This window comes from Thalassophryne amazonica, chromosome 9, assembly GCF_902500255.1.
Source record: "Thalassophryne amazonica chromosome 9, fThaAma1.1, whole genome shotgun sequence".
Lineage (NCBI taxonomy): Eukaryota > Metazoa > Chordata > Actinopteri > Batrachoidiformes > Batrachoididae > Thalassophryne > Thalassophryne amazonica.
This window is the reverse complement of record NC_047111.1, coordinates 54,212,583-54,231,521: the sequence shown is the minus strand read 5'-3', so window position 1 is coordinate 54,231,521 and position 18,939 is coordinate 54,212,583. Positions and strand designations below refer to the sequence as shown.

Below are 18,939 nucleotides of genomic sequence, written 5' to 3'. Positions count from 1 at the left end.
CTGCACCACAGACTAAAACAGTTAAATGTGGTCTATTAAACATTAGGTCTCTCTCTTCTAAGTCCCTGTTAGTAAATGATATAATAACTGATCAACATATTGATTTATTCTGCCTTACAGAAACCTGGTTACAGCAGGATGAATATGTTAGTTTAAATGAGTCAACACCCCCGAGTCACACTAACTGCCAGAATGCTCGTAGCACAGGCCGAGGCGGAGGATTAGCAGCAATCTTCCATTCCAGCTTATTAATTAATCAAAAACCCAGACAGAGCTTTAATTCATTTGAAGGCTTGACTCTTAGTCTTGTCCATCCAAATTGGAAGTCCCAAAAACCAGTTTTATTTGTTATTATCTATCGTCCACCTGGTCGTTACTGTGAGTTTCTCTGTGAATTTTCAGACCTTTTGTCTGACTTAGTGCTTAGCTCAGATAAGATAATTATAGTGGGCAATTTTAACATCCACATAGATGCTGAGAATGACAGCCTCAACACTGCATTTAATCTATTATTAGACTCAATTGGCTTTGCTCAAAATGTAAATGAGTCCACCCACCACTTTAATCATATGTTAGATCTTGTTCTGACTTATTGTATGGAAATTGAAGACTTAACAGTATTCCCTGAAAACTCCCTTCTGTCTGATCATTTCTTAATAACATTTACATTTACTCTGATGGACTACCCAGCAGTGGGGAATAAGTTTCATTACACTAGAAGTCTTTCAGAAAGCGCTGTAACTAGGTTCAAGGATATGATTCCTTCTTTATGTTCTCTAATGCCATATACCAACACAGTGCAGAGTAGCTACCTAAACTCTGTAAGTGAGATAGAGTATCTCATCAATAGTTTTACATCCTCATTGAAGACAACTTTGGATGCTGTAGCTCCTCTGAAAAAGAGAGCTTTAAATCAGAAGTGCCTGACTCTGTGGTATAACTCACAAACTCGCAGCTTAAAGCAGATAACCCGTGAGTTGGAGAGGAAATGGTGTCTCACTAATTTAGAAGATCTTCACTTAGCCTGGAAAAAGAGTCTGTTGCTCTATAAAAAAGCCATCCGTAAAGCTAGGACATCTTACTACTCATCACTAATTGAAGAAAATAAGAACAACCCCAGGTTTCTTTTCAGCACTGTAGCCAGGCTGACAAAGAGTCAGAGCTCTATTGAGCCGAATATTCCTTTAACTTTAACTAGTAATGACTTCATGACTTTCTTTGCTAATAACATTTTAACTATTAGAGAAAAAATTACTCATAACCATCCCAAAGACGTATCGTTATCTTTGGCTGCTTTCAGTGATGCCGGTATTTGGTTAGACTCTTTCTCTCCGACTGTTCTGTCTGAGTTATTTTCATTAGTTACTTGATCCAAACCATCAACATGTCTATTAGACCCCATTCCTACCAGGCTGCTCAAGGAAGCCCTACCATTATTTAATGCTTCGATCTTAAATATGATCAATCTATCTTTATTAGTTGGCTATGTACCACAGGCTTTTAAGGTGGCAGTAATTAAACCATTACTTAAAAACCCATCACTTGACCCAGCTATCTTAGCTAATTATAGGCCAATCTCTAACCTTCCTTTTCTCTCAAAAATTCTTGAAAGGGTAGTTGTAAAACAGCTAACTGATCATCTGCAGAGGAATGGTCTATTTGAAGAGTTTCAGTCAGGTTTTAGAATTCATCATAGTACAGAAACAGCATTAGTGAAGGTTACAAATGATCTTATGGCCTCAGACAGTGGACTCATCTCTGTGCTTGTTCTGTTAGACCTCAGTGCTGCTTTTGATACTGTTGACCATAAAATTTTATTACAGAGATTAGAGCATGCCATAGGTATTAAAGGCACTGCACTGCGGTGGTTTGAATCATATTTATCTAACAGATTACAATTTGTTCATGTAAATGGGGAATCTTCTTCACAGACTAAGGTTAATTACGGAGTTCAATCAATCAATCAATTTTTTTTTTATATAGCGCCAAATCACAACAAACAGTTGCCCCAAGGCGCTTTATATTGTAAGGCAAGGCCATACAATAATGATGTAAAACCCCAACGGTCAAAACGACCCCCTGTGAGCAAGCACTTGGCTACAGTGGGAAGGAAAAACTCCCTTTTAACAGGAAGAAACCTCCAGCAGAACCAGGCTCAGGGAGGGGCAGTCTTCTGCTGGGACTGGTTGGGGCTGAGGGAGAGAACCAGGAAAAAGACATGCTGTGGAGGGGAGCAGAGATCGATCACTAATGATTAAATGCAGAGTGGTGCATACAGAGCAAAAAGAGAAAGAAACAGTGCATCATGGGAACCCCCCAGCAGTCTACGTCTATAGCAGCATAACTAAGGGATGGTTCAGGGTCACCTGATCCAGCCCTAACTATAAGCTTTAGCAAAAAGGAAAGTTTTAAGCCTAATCTTAAAAGTAGAGAGGGTGTCTGTCTCCCTGATCTGAATTGGGAGCTGGTTCCACAGGAGAGGAGCCTGAAAGCTGAAGGCTCTGCCTCCCATTCTACTCTTACAAACCCTAGGAACTACAAGTAAGCCTGCAGTCTGAGAGCGAAGCGCTCTATTGGGGTGATATGGTACTACGAGGTCCCTAAGATAAGATGGGACCTGATTATTCAAAACCTTATAAGTAAGAAGAAGAATTTTAAATTCTATTCTAGAATTAACAGGAAGCCAATGAAGAGAGGCCAATATGGGTGAGATATGCTCTCTCCTTCTAGTCCCCGTCAGCACTCTAGCTGCAGCATTTTGAATTAACTGAAGGCTTTTTAGGGAACTTTTAGGACAACCTGATAATAATGAATTACAATAGTCCAGCCTAGAGGAAATAAATGCATGAATTAGTTTTTCAGCATCACTCTGAGACAAGACCTTTCTGATTTTAGAGATATTGCGTAAATGCAAAAAAGCAGTCCTACATATTTGTTTAATATGCGCTTTGAATGACATATCCTGATCAAAAATGACTCCAAGATTTCTCACAGTATTACTAGAGGTCAGGGTAATGCCATCCAGAGTAAGGATCTGGTTAGACACCATGTTTCTAAGATTTGTGGGGCCAAGTACAATAACTTCAGTTTTATCTGAGTTTAAAAGCAGGAAATTAGAGGTCATCCATGTCTTTATGTCTGTAAGACAATCCTGCAGTTTAGCTAATTGGTGTGTGTCCTCTGGCTTCATGGATAGATAAAGCTGGGTATCATCTGCGTAACAATGAAAATTTAAGCAATACCGTCTAATAATACTGCCTAAGGGAAGCATATATAAAGTGAATAAAATTGGTCCTAGCACAGAACCTTGTGGAACTCCATAATTAACTTTAGTCTGTGAAGAAGATTCCCCATTTACATGAACAAATTGTAATCTATTAGACAAATATGATTCAAACCACCGCAGCGCAGTGCCTTTAATACCTATGGCATGCTCTAATCTCTGTAATAAAATTTTATGGTCAACAGTATCAAAAGCAGCACTGAGGTCTAACAGAACAAGCACAGAGATGAGTCCACTGTCCGAGGCCATAAGAAGATCATTTGTAACCTTCACTAATGCTGTTTCTGTACTATGATGAATTCTAAAACCTGACTGAAACTCTTCAAATAGACCATTCCTCTGCAGATGATCAGTTAGCTGTTTTACAACTACCCTTTCAAGAATTTTTGAGAGAAAAGGAAGGTTGGAGATTGGCCTATAATTAGCTAAGATAGCTGGGTCAAGTGATGGCTTTTTAAGTAATGGTTTAATTACTGCCACCTTAAAAGCCTGTGGTACATAGCCAACTAACAAGATAGATTGATCATATTTAAGATCGAAGCATTAAATAATGGTAGGGCTTCCTTGAGCAGCCTGGTAGGAATGGGGTCTAATAAACATGTTGATGGTTTGGATGAAGTAACTAATGAAAATAACTCAGACAGAACAATCGGAGAGAAAGAGTCTAACCAAATACCGGCATCACTGAAAGCAGCCAAAGATAACGATACGTCTTTGGGATGGTTATGAGTAATTTTTTCTCTAATAGTTAAAATTTTGTTAGCAAAGAAAGTCATGAACTCATTACTAGTTAAAGATAATGGAATACTCAGCTCAATAGAGCTCTGACTCTTTGTCAGCCTGGCTACAGTGCTGAAAAGAAACCTGGGGTTGTTCTTATTTTCTTCAATTAGTGATGAGTAGAAAGATGTCCTAGCTTTACGGAGGGCTTTTTTATAGAGCAACAGACTCTTTTTCCAGGCTAAGTGAAGATCTTCTAAATTAGTGAGACGCCATTTCCTCTCCAACTTACGGGTTATCTGCTTTAAGCTACGAGTTTGAGAGTTATACCATGGAGTCAGACACTTCTGATTTAAAGCTCTCTTTTTCAGAGGAGCTACAGCATCCAAAGTTGTCTTCAATGAGGATGTAAAACTATTGACGAGATACTCTATCTCCCTTACAGAGTTTAGGTAGCTACTCTGCACTGTGTTGTTATATGGCATTAGAGAACATAAAGAAGGAATCATATCCTTAAACCTAGTTACAGCGCTTTCTGAAAGACTTCTAGTGTAATGAAACTTATTCCCTACTGCTGGGTAGTCCATCAGAGTAAATGTAAATGTTATTAAAAAATGATCAGACAGAAGGGAGTTTTCAGGGAATACTGTTAAGTCTTCTATTTCCATACCATAAGTCAGAACAAGATCTAAGATATGATTAAAGTGGTGGGTGGACTCATTTACTTTTTGAGCAAAGCCAATAGAGTCTAATAATAGATTAAATGCAGTGTTGAGGCTGTCATTCTCAGCATCTGTGTGGATGTTAAAATCGCCCACTATAATTATCTTATCTGAGCTAAGCACTAAGTCAGACAAAAGGTCTGAAAATTCACAGAGAAACTCACAGTAACGACCAGGTGGACGATAGATAATAACAAATAAAACTGGTTTTTGGGACTTCCAATTTGGATGGACAAGACTAAGAGACAAGCTTTCAAATGAATTAAAGCTCTGTCTGGGTTTTTGATTAATTAATAAGCTGGAATGGAAGATTGCTGCTAATCCACCGCCCCGGCCCGTGCTACGAGCATTCTGACAGTTAGTGTGACTCGGGGGTGTTGACTCATTTAAACTAACATATTCATCCTGCTGTAACCAGGTTTCTGTTAGGCAGAATAAATCAATATGTTGATCAATTATTATATCATTTACCAACAGGGACTTAGAAGAGAGAGACCTAATGTTTAATAGACCACATTTAACTGTTTTAGTCTGTGGTGCAGTTGAAGGTGCTATATTATTTTTTCTTTTTGAATTTTTATGCTTAAATAGATTTTTGCTGGTTATTGGTAGTCTGGGAGCAGGCACCGTCTCTACGGGGATGGGGTAATGAGGGGATGGCAGGGGGAGAGAAGCTGCAGAGAGGTGTGTAAGACTACAACTTGTTCCACAAGATTCTGTGCTAGGACCAATTTTATTCACTTTATACATGCTTCAGTTAGGCAGTATTATTAGATGGCATTGCTTAAATTTTCATTGTTACGCAGATGATACCCAGCTTCATCTATCCATGAAGCCAGAGGACACACACCAATTAGCTAAACTGCAGGATTGTCTTACAGACATAAAGACATGGATGACCTCTAATTTCCTGCTTTTAAACTCAGATAAAACTGAAGTTATTGTACTTGGCCCCACAAATCTTAGAAACATGGTGTCTAACCAGATCCTTACTCTGGATGGCATTACCCTGACCTCTAGTAATACTGTGAGAAATCTTGGAGTCATTTTTGATCAGGATATGTCATTCAATGCGCATATTAAACAAATATGTAGGACTGCTTTTTTGCATTTACGCAATATCTCTAAAATTAGAAAGGTCTTGTCTCAGAGTGATGCTGAAAAACTAATTCATGCATTTATTTCCTCTAGGCTGGACTATTGTAATTCATTATTATCAGGTTGTCCTAAAAGTTCCCTGAAAAGCCTTCAGTTAATTCAAAATGCTGCAGCTAGAGTACTAACGGGGACTAGAAGGAGAGAGCATATCTCACCCATATTGGCCTCTCTTCATTGGCTTCCTGTTAATTCTAGAATAGAATTTAAAATTCTTCTTCTTACTTATAAGGTTTTGAATAATCAGGTCCCATCTCATCTTAGGGACCTCATAGTACCATATCACCCCAATAGAGCGCTTCGCACTCAGACTCAGAGTGTTTCTTTCTCTTTTTGCTCTGTATGCACCACTCTGCATTTAATCATTAGTGATTGATCTCTGCTCCCCTCCACAGCATGTCTTTTTCCTGGTTCTCTCCCTCAGCCCCAACCAGTGCCAGCAGAAGACTGCCCCTCCCTGAGCCTGGTTCTACTGGAGGTTTCTTCCTGTTAAAAGGGAGTTTTTCCTTCCCACTGTCGCCAAGTGCTTGCTCACAGGGGGTTGTTTTGACCGTTGGGGTTTTTACGTAATTATTGTATGGCCTTGCCTTACAATATAAAGCGCCTTGGGGCAACTGTTTGTTGTGATTTGGCTCTATATAAATAAAATTGATTGATCGATCGATCTCGCTTAATATTTCAACTATTGTGCTAAATTTATTTATTAATGTGGTGTTCCTCATGTAGAAACCATTCAGTGTTAAGGCCCATTGACACGAGCATGACTTTGATTCATGCACGCCGTCGTGATGATCCCACCCGCTGTGTTCCCAGCTGGATGTTGTGCTTTGATCCCTGCCTGCAACGCGAGCTACGCTGGACACTGTTTATATAAAATAATTTTTTTGTAGCGGATTAATCATTTTCTCTGCAAGTTGTCTGTTGAAAACAACTCTAATAGCTTCCTGGATCACAGAGGACCGCTCCACCAGCGCCATTTGCGTGCTGAATGAGCTGGAAAAAGCATTTGGAGCCGTATAAAAGGGTAATTATTTGTCATGTTTACATTGCCATGGCTTGGTAAAACAGTTGCATTTTCTTTCCTTCTTGTCTGCAGCTGTTAAAGTATGCTTATGACAGATTTAACATCTTGTTATAATCCTTCAAATGAGATGAGCTCTGACGTGATCCACTGATGTCACCACTCGCTCTGTTCACTTCTTCACACCACTTGATGAGCTGCATGTCATACTGGTGAACAGATCGCGCCACGTAGCACGACATTTGTGTATGAAGGATTTTTTTTGAAAATTTCAAAATTCTCTTTGCACAATTGCATGTGCCAGCGCCCCTCTCACGTTCAGTCTGCACCCGTTAAAGACGAGTTTACTCTTCTGCACGACACAGGTCGTGCAAGTGCATGAATCAAAATCATGCTCGTGTCAGTGGACCTAAAGTCTCCATGAGTTCAAAAATGAAGGAAAAATTCTGCAGCGGACTTTTGAAGAGTACACGCCGTTCAGCGTTAGTCTCCATGAGTATTTTTCAGAAGTTTTGTGTCTGCCGTAGTGCCCTCCAGCAAAGCAGTGCTGACTCTGTACCGGCGGTGAACCTTCACCCCCCCCATAGTAACTGCACCTCATGACAAAGGAGCACTTTAAAGCTCCTTCAGGCTCACAGAGCCACGACACTGACATTAATTGAGCTTTTATCCCTTTCCCCAACATGGCGGATTCTGAGGTGTGCTGTTGATAATATTCAATATATGATTCTTGAAGAGAATTACGTGAGGAACACATAAAAAATTAGCACGTTAGGACAAATATTATGGGAAATATGGAAGAAAGTGTAAAACAACACTTCAGGACTATTGACCCCTTAAATAAAATTTAAATGTATCCCTTCATACATGTGGTACCGGGACGTTAGCGGTGGTCGTAGTGGATTAATAAATGTTCTACCGAGATCATAGTGGTTCCATGACCGTAGAAGAGCCAAGATCATAATGGTGCCAAGATCACTGGTCCCGGGGTCACGTAGTTCCAAGGTATCTAGGAAGCTTAAAATAATAGCTCCTTGCAGATCAATTAAATTATTTGAGAGAGCAAGCAAGGTTTTACTATTTATTATCAAATGTCTCCTGGTTTTTTGTGAAGACCATCTCAGACTGTATATGAACAGATATGACAATAACCTTCTTTAGCGCTACTTTTTTGGCTTTAAGAAAGTACGGTTTTGGCAGAGTACAACTTTATGTTGGCCTAAAATCTCTTAAACTGCAATTTGGTCATCTTTAGGCCTATCTAAGTGGACTGTTCTGCACTGAGATGTGGGTAGTCTATAATGTGACAATACATTTGAACTCCAGAACATATTTGTGGGATATGTCTGTGTGTGTGTGTTCCGGGGGGAGATTCCACTGCTGTAAAATGACATTTCTTCACCTCGGCTAGGACCACAGCTTTCTTTTGAAGGTCTTATTAGTGTGGCTATGTTACAGAAATACATCTCTGTGGCAATCTAATCATAAGAAATAAATGTTTTTTTTTTTTTCAGGAAAACAGTGGCACTCACAAACATCTAAAGAGTAAAACGTACAGTAACAGAGTCTGTGCCTGGGTTCAAGCTGCCCGAATTGCTTGTAGCTGTGACTCCAGAAGCTGCTGGCAGGCAATGCTTGGGAACAGTTTTGTTCAAAACATAAGCGGCTGGTGGGTGCTGCTTGATCACCTGCAATGAAAGTCAAGGGAGAAAAAAAAAATTTAATCCAAAGATTCCAGCAATGTGGTAATAACCATGGACTGGTATGAGATTTTAAAAAAGTCTAACATTAGACAAAAATATTCTGGTGCAAAGCATGTCCCACATCTTTGTATACATCATTTTAAATTAAAGCATAAAAAAAAAATTCTGATTAAAATTTTTTTTCACAGCTAAATCGTAAGATGTTCATCTACAGAAACCCTTTTGCGATGGCGTCCTAGAGTTTAAGGTAAAACAAGGTGGACACAACTAAGCAAACAGCAAATTGTCTTCCTGCTGAACAAGATTATATTTCACTCACTAACCATTGCTGTTCTTTTCTAATGCAGCCATCGTATTATAGAAAGACTTTAACCTACACATTATTTAAATACTTCAGGATAAACACATTTTAAGTGGACAGCTTTTTGAGAGCTTTTATTTCATTCAATGCCAATTCAAATCTTGGGCTTGTAACCAGGATCTGAAATTGGGGGGGGTTGTTTTTTGGTGAACGTGGACTCTCTTGGCAGGGGGTCTGGGAGCCGGTCAAGGCCCAAGAAAATTTTGGGGATTTGATGTCCAAGGATGCATTCTGGAGGGTTTTTTTATGACTATTTTCTAACCCAGATTCCTCTCAATTTAGTTGCACTGGTTAATGTGTGTTGTATTTTCTTTAGCATATTTTCACCTTTTCTTTGCCTTTAAGTTGGGGTACGCCTCCCCACCCTCACCCTCTTTCCATCTGGATGCGCCCCTGGGTCGCAGTCTCTTAGCAGGAACAATCAAGTATTTGTATATTTTATGTGGAAAGCGTAACCTGATTGAGAGGTAAGAAGGTTTTATCAGTGCAATTATGTTATGTTGTCCTCAAAGATTTTAAGCGTATTTTGGGGAAGGGGGGAATCAAACCGTTAGTGTTTGTTATCATGTGTCGCAGGTCTCCAGCTATGTTTTTAGTTTAACCACAGCTGATACTCAGAGACACTCAGAGCCGACACAAAGAAAAAAGATATGTTTAAAAAATATGTTTATAAAACTCTGCTCTTGCTTGGTATGTGCTGAGAGACATTTACACTCAAACACATGACCCCCCCATCCCCTACTCCTGCAGACAGGAGACAACTTGCTGCCAGAAGAAAAAACAAAACAGAGACATTATTCTAAAAATCAATTTTTGAACATTTTGAACATGGCAAATTTTATATATTGTGCGCAGCCTTGATTCTGCGTCAGGACAGTGTCAGTATAAAACATGCCTTTTGGCAGCTCAAATCGTATGATGAAGTCATACAAAGTCAAAGACACCATTAGAAGATATAAAAATTTACTTGCATATCTGTATCAAAGTTTGGACTGTACGGTGCATGCAACAGCTCTCTGATGCCTTTCATTTATGTTGAAAAATAGAAACATTCCCATCCCCCCTTGGACGTGAGTTTTAGCTACGCAAAGTTCAATGACTGATCCATGTGGAATGATGTCAGGTTTGTTGTTAAAGCTCATACTGTCAAACATAAAATCTTTGCTGTTTTGTTATTGTGGTATTTTCAAACAGCGGTATACAATGACAGAGCTTAACAGGCCATGCCTACCTGGTGTGTGTGAGTGAGTGAGAGAGAGAAAAAAAACATGTAACAAATACAATTCAGTTCCTAATACTAACCTTGTGCAAGCTGCTCTGCTGAGACATGTGGCTTGGGGCAGAGCCAGCTGTCTGGATTCCTGAGCTCTGCTCTTGCTGCTGAAGACCTTGAGTATTTGTGCCAGGTTCACGGTGCCAAATCAACCGGATGAAGCGGTTGTTAAGAACTGCCTCTGTGCTGGATATGGCCCGCCTGGCTTCTTCATTCTTTGTATACTGGATTAAAGCTGTCTCTGGGTCTACCACCTGGAAGAAAATGTAAGTGAAGAGGGCACCAGAGTATGTGAACACAGCACTCCAAGTAACTCTGAATTAAACCTCAATTCAGTTGTAAATGCTTATTTGAAAATTAAAGTTCACTTTTCACAGCAATGTAAAAAAAAAACAAACAAACAAAAAAAACCTCTCAAACTATGCATTTTACCTGGATATTGACTATAGTTCCAAACTTGCTGAAGTGTTCATTGAGCTTGGTGATGTTGTTCAGTTCACATGGAATCCTTTGTACTTCCAGCTTTGTGTTCACATAATGATTCCTCTTAGGAAAGCTGGTCTTGTGTTGGTTGTTAAAACCCGGCCTAAAACAGACACATACATAGATGTTATGTCTGAGATACTGAAAATTTGTTCACTATGATCAGAGCAAATTAATTGTAACCCAGATCTGCAATGAAGTCCCTCAACTTTTAGCTTTCCCACAAACCATTTGTCATCTATAGACATAAAGGGCTCGTCTGTCTGTCTGTCATAAAACTCCCAAACTATAATATGTAGCCCTAAAAACTATATATATTCTGAATCCTCATGATATGGGGAACAAACTGGTACCATTTTTTTTAAATACACCAAATACACCACTACCTCAATTTTGATTCATTGATATTTACATTTACTTTTACCTACCATTTGTGCGTAATTTTGTTATAAATTTGATTGCAAAACAAAGCCTGCATGAAGGACTTCAAATGTGTTTGCCTTTTAACCAAGTATTTCCACTTAGTTGGGCGGGTCCACCCTTATAGTTCTGCTGGACAAACTTTTAACCCATTAACTATTATATTTATAAGACATCAGCATTACAAAAACAAATGTTGGGCAATTGTTTTCATTAAATGATTGGCATTTGGCTTATGTCCTAAAACAGGTTAACCCAGGCAGCACCGCGTACTCCAGCTAGTATGTGATAAAGCGGAAGGCTGCAGGTTAAGCACTTAGAATAGCATCTTAGACTTGGAGATAAATGTGTGCATGTATTTCTCACAGACAAAAATGAGTTTGTGAACTGTGAGCCAAAGTTCCATCAAACAAGGATTTTAGCACTGGCAAATGATACACATTTCTCTGGTCAAATTACAACTGGGCAGCCATTTCTCCACATAAGAAGAATCTGAGAACTACCGACTCCAGACAGATTTATCATACGGTAACATATATTTTGTATTACTTGGTGACTAATGTAATGAAGTCCAAGAACTCTTCAGTGACTGGAAGGGTTAATGTATAATCCTCTGACTTGTCTGAAGAAAACTGGCTGTAAAAGTGATGATCTTACTTATGTTCTACTTAAGGACGATATACTTATAGAACCATCATTTTGGCTTACACTTTTTATTTAATTTATTTCAAGTTTGAGAGATTTGCTTTCAGTTTAAGTTTAAAGATGACAATTTGAGGAATCACAGAGAATCCTTTTTCCCCACCCCTAAAATGGCATACATAAATTAAAATAAGTGAAAGCCCAAGAGTGTGCACATCACTGATAGGCACTGTAGCCAGCAACATGAGAATATCATAAGCCAAATTTTGCAATTTGCTGGAAGCTACAGTAGGCCCTGTTCCATGTCATACCGGTATAAATTTTTGCATTATTATAAAAGTGCCATATCGCGAATATAACTAGACGGGTTTCCATACAGATTAAGAGAGCAGCAAAATGGTGCTGATGTGTTTTTCCTGTCCTGGTTATAATGTCAAGTAGGATTGGTGGTTGTTCTCAAAAATTAGTGCATTTTTGCTCCAGTTTCTGTGTTAAGCCCCGGTCACAACCCACCGTGCGTTTTTTTTTCGCCGTACGTTTTCTGCGGATGCCACGGCCACTATGTTTTTGTGAAAACGTACGGAGACAGTAGCAAGAGGAGGGAGGGAGTACGTATGTCTCTAGGAGTGTAACGATAAAGAGAGCTCACAATAAAGCAGTGTGTGTGTGTGGGGTCGCTTTTCTTTTTTATGAGCGGGACCGGAGCGGCAGGTGTTTTTCGGCATCGGTGATGTATGAGTATGTCCAGCCTGCAGCGGTCAGTTGTACGAGTGTTTACTTGCCTCAAAAATTTACAGCTATTTAGCAGACTGAAGCTGTGGAGTGTGTGTTGCTGACGTTTGGAAATAAAATCCAAGTTCAAGTGAGAAGCTGCGTTGTGCATGCAAGTCTGTCGGCCTCCATAGTATGTGGTGAGTGCCGTAATCCGTACTGCCTACGTACGGATTAGGTTAATTCAATAGTAATTGAATGAAAATGTGCTGCTTTGAATCCGTACTGAGGCAGTACTCACAACGTGCGTCATCTGTACTGCTGGCGAATCCGCAGCCTGACCGCAGCGAAAGTTCTGCATGCACTAAAACCTCTATGGCGTGTCTGCGTCTGTCTGCGTGCTCCTAAATTCGTACTGAGGCAGTACTTACGAAGTACGGATCTCCAAATTTAGCCCACGTTTTTGCAAGTAGACTGCACGCACGTGCAATAGGGGGTTCAAAAAAATAAAAGTTGGAAATTCATTACTCTCATCCCTTCATTTTATGATGCTTTGGGAAAAAAGAAAGCCTGCCAAATATTTTAGTCTACATTAATATTTAGAGGTAGCACATCATAGCTGAAGGTTGTAAATATATCAATTATCGCTGCCCGAGGTGCCCGTGCAATAGGTTATCCATTATCCAGTATCTAATCACATCACTTATAAAGAGGATAGAAGTTAACCACCTGAGTGTAACTAAAGTATAATTTATATTCAATTTAAAACTATACCTGGGTTTTAAATATTTCTCACAAACAACATACTTTCAAAAATGTTATTTTAGGCTACAAGCTGAAAATTTTGCTTCAATTCACAGCTTCTTTTCTTTCAGATCTTTGGTGATGGTGAATCTAACATGAGATAAATGTAAAAAGAGGACACTTGCTGACTTAACATGCTTAACCATTAACTGGAAACTTCAGTTAAAACATGTCAGCTACTAGAAGTAGAAACATTTGTATACCTTATTGGGTCCACCGACTGAAATAAAGGGAAACAAATTGCCCTCAAATGGCAAATACTCAAGGTATTTTTCTTCAAACACACTGATTTGAAGAAAACTGTCCATGATGCTGCTGTGACCTCTATAGACATGGCAATTCCTTTTTGGGAGAGAGCTAGAATCCCACTGAGGGCAAAGCAGCATCTGATCACAAAGTAAGACAAGGTGTTCGGAAAATGGAAAACATTGAAAAAGACCAAGAATCGCAATACAGACAAGCAGAAGAAAGATGAAACAGTGTTTTGTGAATCTTTGGAGGACTTGTTTGACATGGCACATCAGGATGTCCTAACAATGATAAAGTTTGAAGATGACAGACAGTTCCTACTTGCTCAGCGAGAGAAAGGTAGAGGATGCATGACAGGCATAGATAAAATACAAACTGCCAAAGAACAAAGAGCAGAAAAAAGGAAAGCTGCAGAAGCAAAATACAAAGAGAAACTGGAGGAGCCTGGACCATCTAATGTCTCACTACCTGACACTGTCTCCAGCCAGAGTGAAGAGAACACAGAAAGTCCAGATGAAGAATTTGTTATGCCAGTGCCACAAAAAGCCAGTAAAATTAAAGCTGTGTAACACCAGGACTTGCAGCAGCATTGGATAGGACCAAAGCAACAGACAGAAGTGCCACCTATATTCTGACTGAAACGGCAGCAAGTCTTGGTCATGATGCAAGCAACTTAAATATCATTATCATGTAAAGGATGTTCTCTTATGTTACACAGCTGTATAATTGGTTCTTGTGCTGATTCATACATTTTTGAATATTAAGTACTGCAAGGCATAAAGAATATTATTGTTTGGAGCTAGATCAAAATATATGTGGAAATATATAAAGCATAGATGTATTTAAATTTATCAATAATGAAACAGTATTTCATCAATAAAATGAAAATGCAATGTTTGATTGTTACAAAATCTTCGCTACCCCAGTATGTAGGTATTGTAGGAGCATGATACATGTACGAGAAGAACTGCATCTCACAATTCATGTTTTAGTGTTAACTATTTTATGGGATATGAAAAGATTTGATTTTCCAATGTATTGCCATAATTTCTGTCCTGACATATCAATATTAAACTGACTGGAAATGACCATACTATATGACAAAGTTATTGCGAGCAAAATCTTTAAGGGCTGTGTGCTACCAGTAAAAATTATTAGAGTTTTATGAAATTGTACATGAAGTGTTTTTATGTTAGGTACAACAGATTTAGAGGGTGAGACTTGAAGTTTTTTGAAAAATAATTTTTGACCATTTTTATGGACCACCCTAACGTGCAAGTATGGCAGGTTGTGACCACGGCTTTAGTGAGGGAGGGCAGAGTCAGCGAACAGCAGTCTGAATACAAGTGTTGCACACCTGACCAACATGAGGATTGTAAGACTGCAGACTGGTGCTATAAGACTATAAATTCTACCCACTATCCAAGCTGACTAGTTTTAAAGTGTGACAGATCCTCCACAGCTGTGACTGTTGCCAAACAGGCTCAGCCCTCTGTCAAACTGACTGCTTTTAGCTGGTAGGAAGAGCGACACTCCCAAGCTGGATTTAAAATGATGAAAAACCTGTACGTGGCTTTACAGTGCCACATACAGGCCTGGCATGTACAGTGTTTTCAGTGTCGCACAGCTGACATGGAATGTTATAAACCGGTTCGGGAACTATATTTACCCGAGGCCCAAATATGGCCATCGGGTATTGCGAAGACATTGCATCCGTCCGCCGGTGCTCAGCATACTCCATTCCTATTACTGCCAGGGTCTTCAATTCCCAGGGAGCATTCTTGAGACACAGATCTTGGACAAGTTGAAAGATGGCCAACCTTGACCTATTTTAAGGGGTCAAAGGTGATATTCTGTTTTCTACTTTTATGTTCATATGACTGAGGGCATTTTAGTACTGTGTTATATTTTTTATTCTAACCGGTTTGGGAACGTCAATTTTGGGGTAGAACCCAAAACCGTAAATGTCAAAACACTGTTTCTGTTTGGAACAAACTCTTCTTTGGATGCTCCCATTAGGGGTTGCCACAGCAGATAAATTGTTTCCATCTTACCCTGTCCTCTGCATCTTCCTCTGTCACACCAACCACCTGCATGTTGTCCTTCACTACATACATAAAACTCCTCTTTGGCCTCCCTCTTCTCCTTCTGCCTCCATCTTCAGCATCATTCTCTCTGTATACCCTGGGTCCCTCCTCTGCACATGTCAAACCATCTCAATCTCACCTCTGACTTTGTTTCCAAACCGTCCCACCTGAGCCGTCCCTCTGATATGTTCATTCTTAATCATGTCCATTCTCTTCAGAGAGAGAGTCTCAATATCTTCAGCTCTGCCTCCTGTCTTTTTGCTAGTGCCACCATCTCCAAGCCGTACAACATAGCTGGTCTCACTACGGTCTTGTAAACTTTCCACTTCACTCTTGCTGATATTCTTCAGTCACAAATCACTCCTGTCACATTTCTCCACCCACTCCACCCTGCCTGCACTCTCTTCTTCACCTCTCTACCACAATCTCCACTACACTGGACAGTTAACCCCAAGTATTTAAACTCATCCACTTTTACCACTTCTACTCCTTGTAACCACACTACGAGGTCTGTTAGAAAAGTATCCAACCTTATTATTTTTTCAAAAACCATATGGATTTGAATCACGTGTGATTACATCAGACATGCTTGAACCCTCGTGGGCATGTGAGTTTTTTTCATGCCTGTCGGTTACGTCATTCGCCTGTGGGCAGTCTTTGAGTGAGGAGTGGCCCACCCTCTCGTCGTTTTTTCATTGTTTAGGAATGGCTCAGACTGCCGCTTTGTTTGATAAAAATGTTTTCAAAAACTGTAAGGCACAAATGAGTGGACACCATTTGATAAATTCAGCTGGTTTTCGGTAAAAATTTTAACAGCTGATGAGATTTTGGTCTGGTAGTGTCACCGTAAGGATGGCCCACGGAGCCTGACGGCGATCTGCGCTTCGAGGCGGCAGCGTTGCGCCGTTTCAAGTTGAAAACGTCTACATTTCAGGTTCTGTCCTTCAACAGTGGAATGTCCGCATAAAGTCCTCATGCCGGCCTCTTCTGAATCTTCTCTGTTCTCTCACGATGTCCTGGGTGAATTAAGCCTTAAATTAGGATGTTTTCAGGTTGAAACAGGCCGACGACGGCGCCTGGAAGCGCTGCGCGACGTCCCGCTCCGTGGGAAGTCCTTACAGTGACAAAAACACCCCATAATCTCTCATCAGCCGTTAAACTTTTCACCGAAAACCAGCTTAATTTCTCGAATAGTGTCCACTCGGATATTCCTCACAGGTCCAGAAAAAATTTTGATAAAGCAACGCGCGCCGTCTCGAGCAGCGTGTGAAACAAAGGAATTCAGCCGAGAGGGCTGAACCACATCTCACTCAAGGCCTGCCCACAGGGAAATGACGTCAACGACACGCGTGAAAAAACTCACGCATGCGCACGAGGGTTCAAGCATGACTGGTGTAATCGCACGTCATTCAAATCCATATAGTTAAAAAAAAAATAAAAGTATCGGTTTCTTATCTAATAGACCTCGTATTCCACTGGGTCCCCCATCATTCACACACATGTACTCAGTCTTGCTCCTACTGACTTTCATTCCCCTGCTCTCCAGAGCATATCGCCACCTTTCCAGGCTAGACTCAACCTGCTCTCTACTCTCACTACAGATGAATCACAATTTCATCTGCAAACATCATAGTCCATTGAGACTCCTGTCTGATCGCACCCATCAACTTGTCCATCACCACTGCAAACAAGTAAGCACTCAGAGTTGATCCTTGGTGTAATCCCACCTCCACCTTGAATGAATGTCATTCTTAATGCACATCTAACCATTGTCACACTGTCCTTGTACATGTCCTGCACTACCCTCACATACTTCTCTGTCAATCCAGACTTCTTCAAACAATACTACAACTCTTCTCTTTGCACCCTGTCATAAGCATTGTCTAAATCCACAAACAAACAATGTAACACCTTCTGAACTTCTCTATACTTCTCCATCAGTATTCTCAGAGCAAACATCGCATCTGCAATGCTCTTTCTCGGTATGAAACCACATTGCTGCTCACGGATCTTCACCTGTTTTCTGAGCCAAGCTTCGACAACTCTTCCCCTTAACTACATGTCGTGGTTGATTAACCTTATGTCACTATCTAAAGCTTGAAAATCACCTGTGGAAGCCATCTTTAATTTCTAAGTGAATGCCAGGAGATTCATCAGGGCTGTGATATGTTGTTTAGGATGGGTTGGGGCACCATTAAGCTTTAGTTTGTATAGTGTTATATAGCAGAAAACAGCAAATTTTCAATGCTTTTGAGCTACCTCTAAAAATTAATTTGTACAAGTAAAATTTTACACAGCACACTTTCATCAACTGGAATCTATTCAGGGGTCAGAGTATTAAATTTTAAAACTCTGCAAAATCAGGACCACCCTACTGTGCATAAATAAAAACAAACAGCCAAATAAATGAATTCTTACTTATCCATCCAGGGTTTTTTATTGAGTGGCCCCTCAGTAACATTAAGCCTGATGGGTCTCTTCCTGTTGTCCTGCTCTGTGTTGAAAAGGGCAACATTATTGCCAGGAGTGGTAGCTGCAGCTGCAGGTTCTGTCTGGATAACTATGTTGGCAGCTGAAAAAACACATAGACACTATAAGATATAGAAATAACAATATTCATAATATTAACCGCTACAAATTAAAATGCTGACCATTGCAAAGCTCCCATCAAGTGTGTACACACACAAATGCACAAGCATAAAAATGTGTTGGCCTTCCAAATGAGTTCTTGATTTCGTGTACATCACATAGTCAGAGTTTTCCACAAACTACAGACAACCTGGGCATACACAAAGTTTTTACTTCATGTACCCATTTATGCAGCCACACAGTTTATTTACAGTGATGCCGCTCTGTTTATTTCGCACCGACACAATTTTCCCATTTTCACCTTAATGTGTACAGGTGTTTATGTTCCTTTGTGTATGTTTGAATTTCACCTTGGTGAAAATAAAATTTTCTTGAATTGAAATCCCTTTAACCTAACCATGTCAATTGTGTAATTGATCTAGGTAGAGCATGAATACCAAGTAGATCAATACTCGTTACCTCTGGAGCCTTGTCCTTCGCCAGATGTGAGGCCGATGAGGTTAGGCCGCTGTGTCTGCACACGGGGAATGAACTGACGGTATGGGTTACGGCCTGCGGTGGTCAGACCTGGGGATTCTGGGTTATAGCCCTCTTGGTCATAGTTATCTGGAAATCAAAAACCAAGCTGGTACAATGAACCATTTCATTCATCCATTCTTGAAACAGACATAATAATGAAAGTAAGCTGAATGAAAGACAAAATAAAACACCACCAC

At 40.0% G+C, this 18,939-nt stretch overlaps 1 protein-coding gene across 1 annotated transcript in view; it reads right to left on the bottom strand.

Moving 5' to 3' along the window:
* The window catches only part of rbm27 (RNA binding motif protein 27), an 87,923-nt gene that overhangs the window by 27,403 nt on the left and 41,581 nt on the right, over positions 1 to 18,939 (bottom strand). Inside the window, 5 exon segments of the mRNA XM_034178058.1 lie at positions 8,458 to 8,589; positions 10,268 to 10,492; positions 10,671 to 10,824; positions 18,053 to 18,206; positions 18,683 to 18,829. Coding sequence (XP_034033949.1) covers positions 8,458 to 8,589; positions 10,268 to 10,492; positions 10,671 to 10,824; positions 18,053 to 18,206; positions 18,683 to 18,829 — 812 coding nt within the window.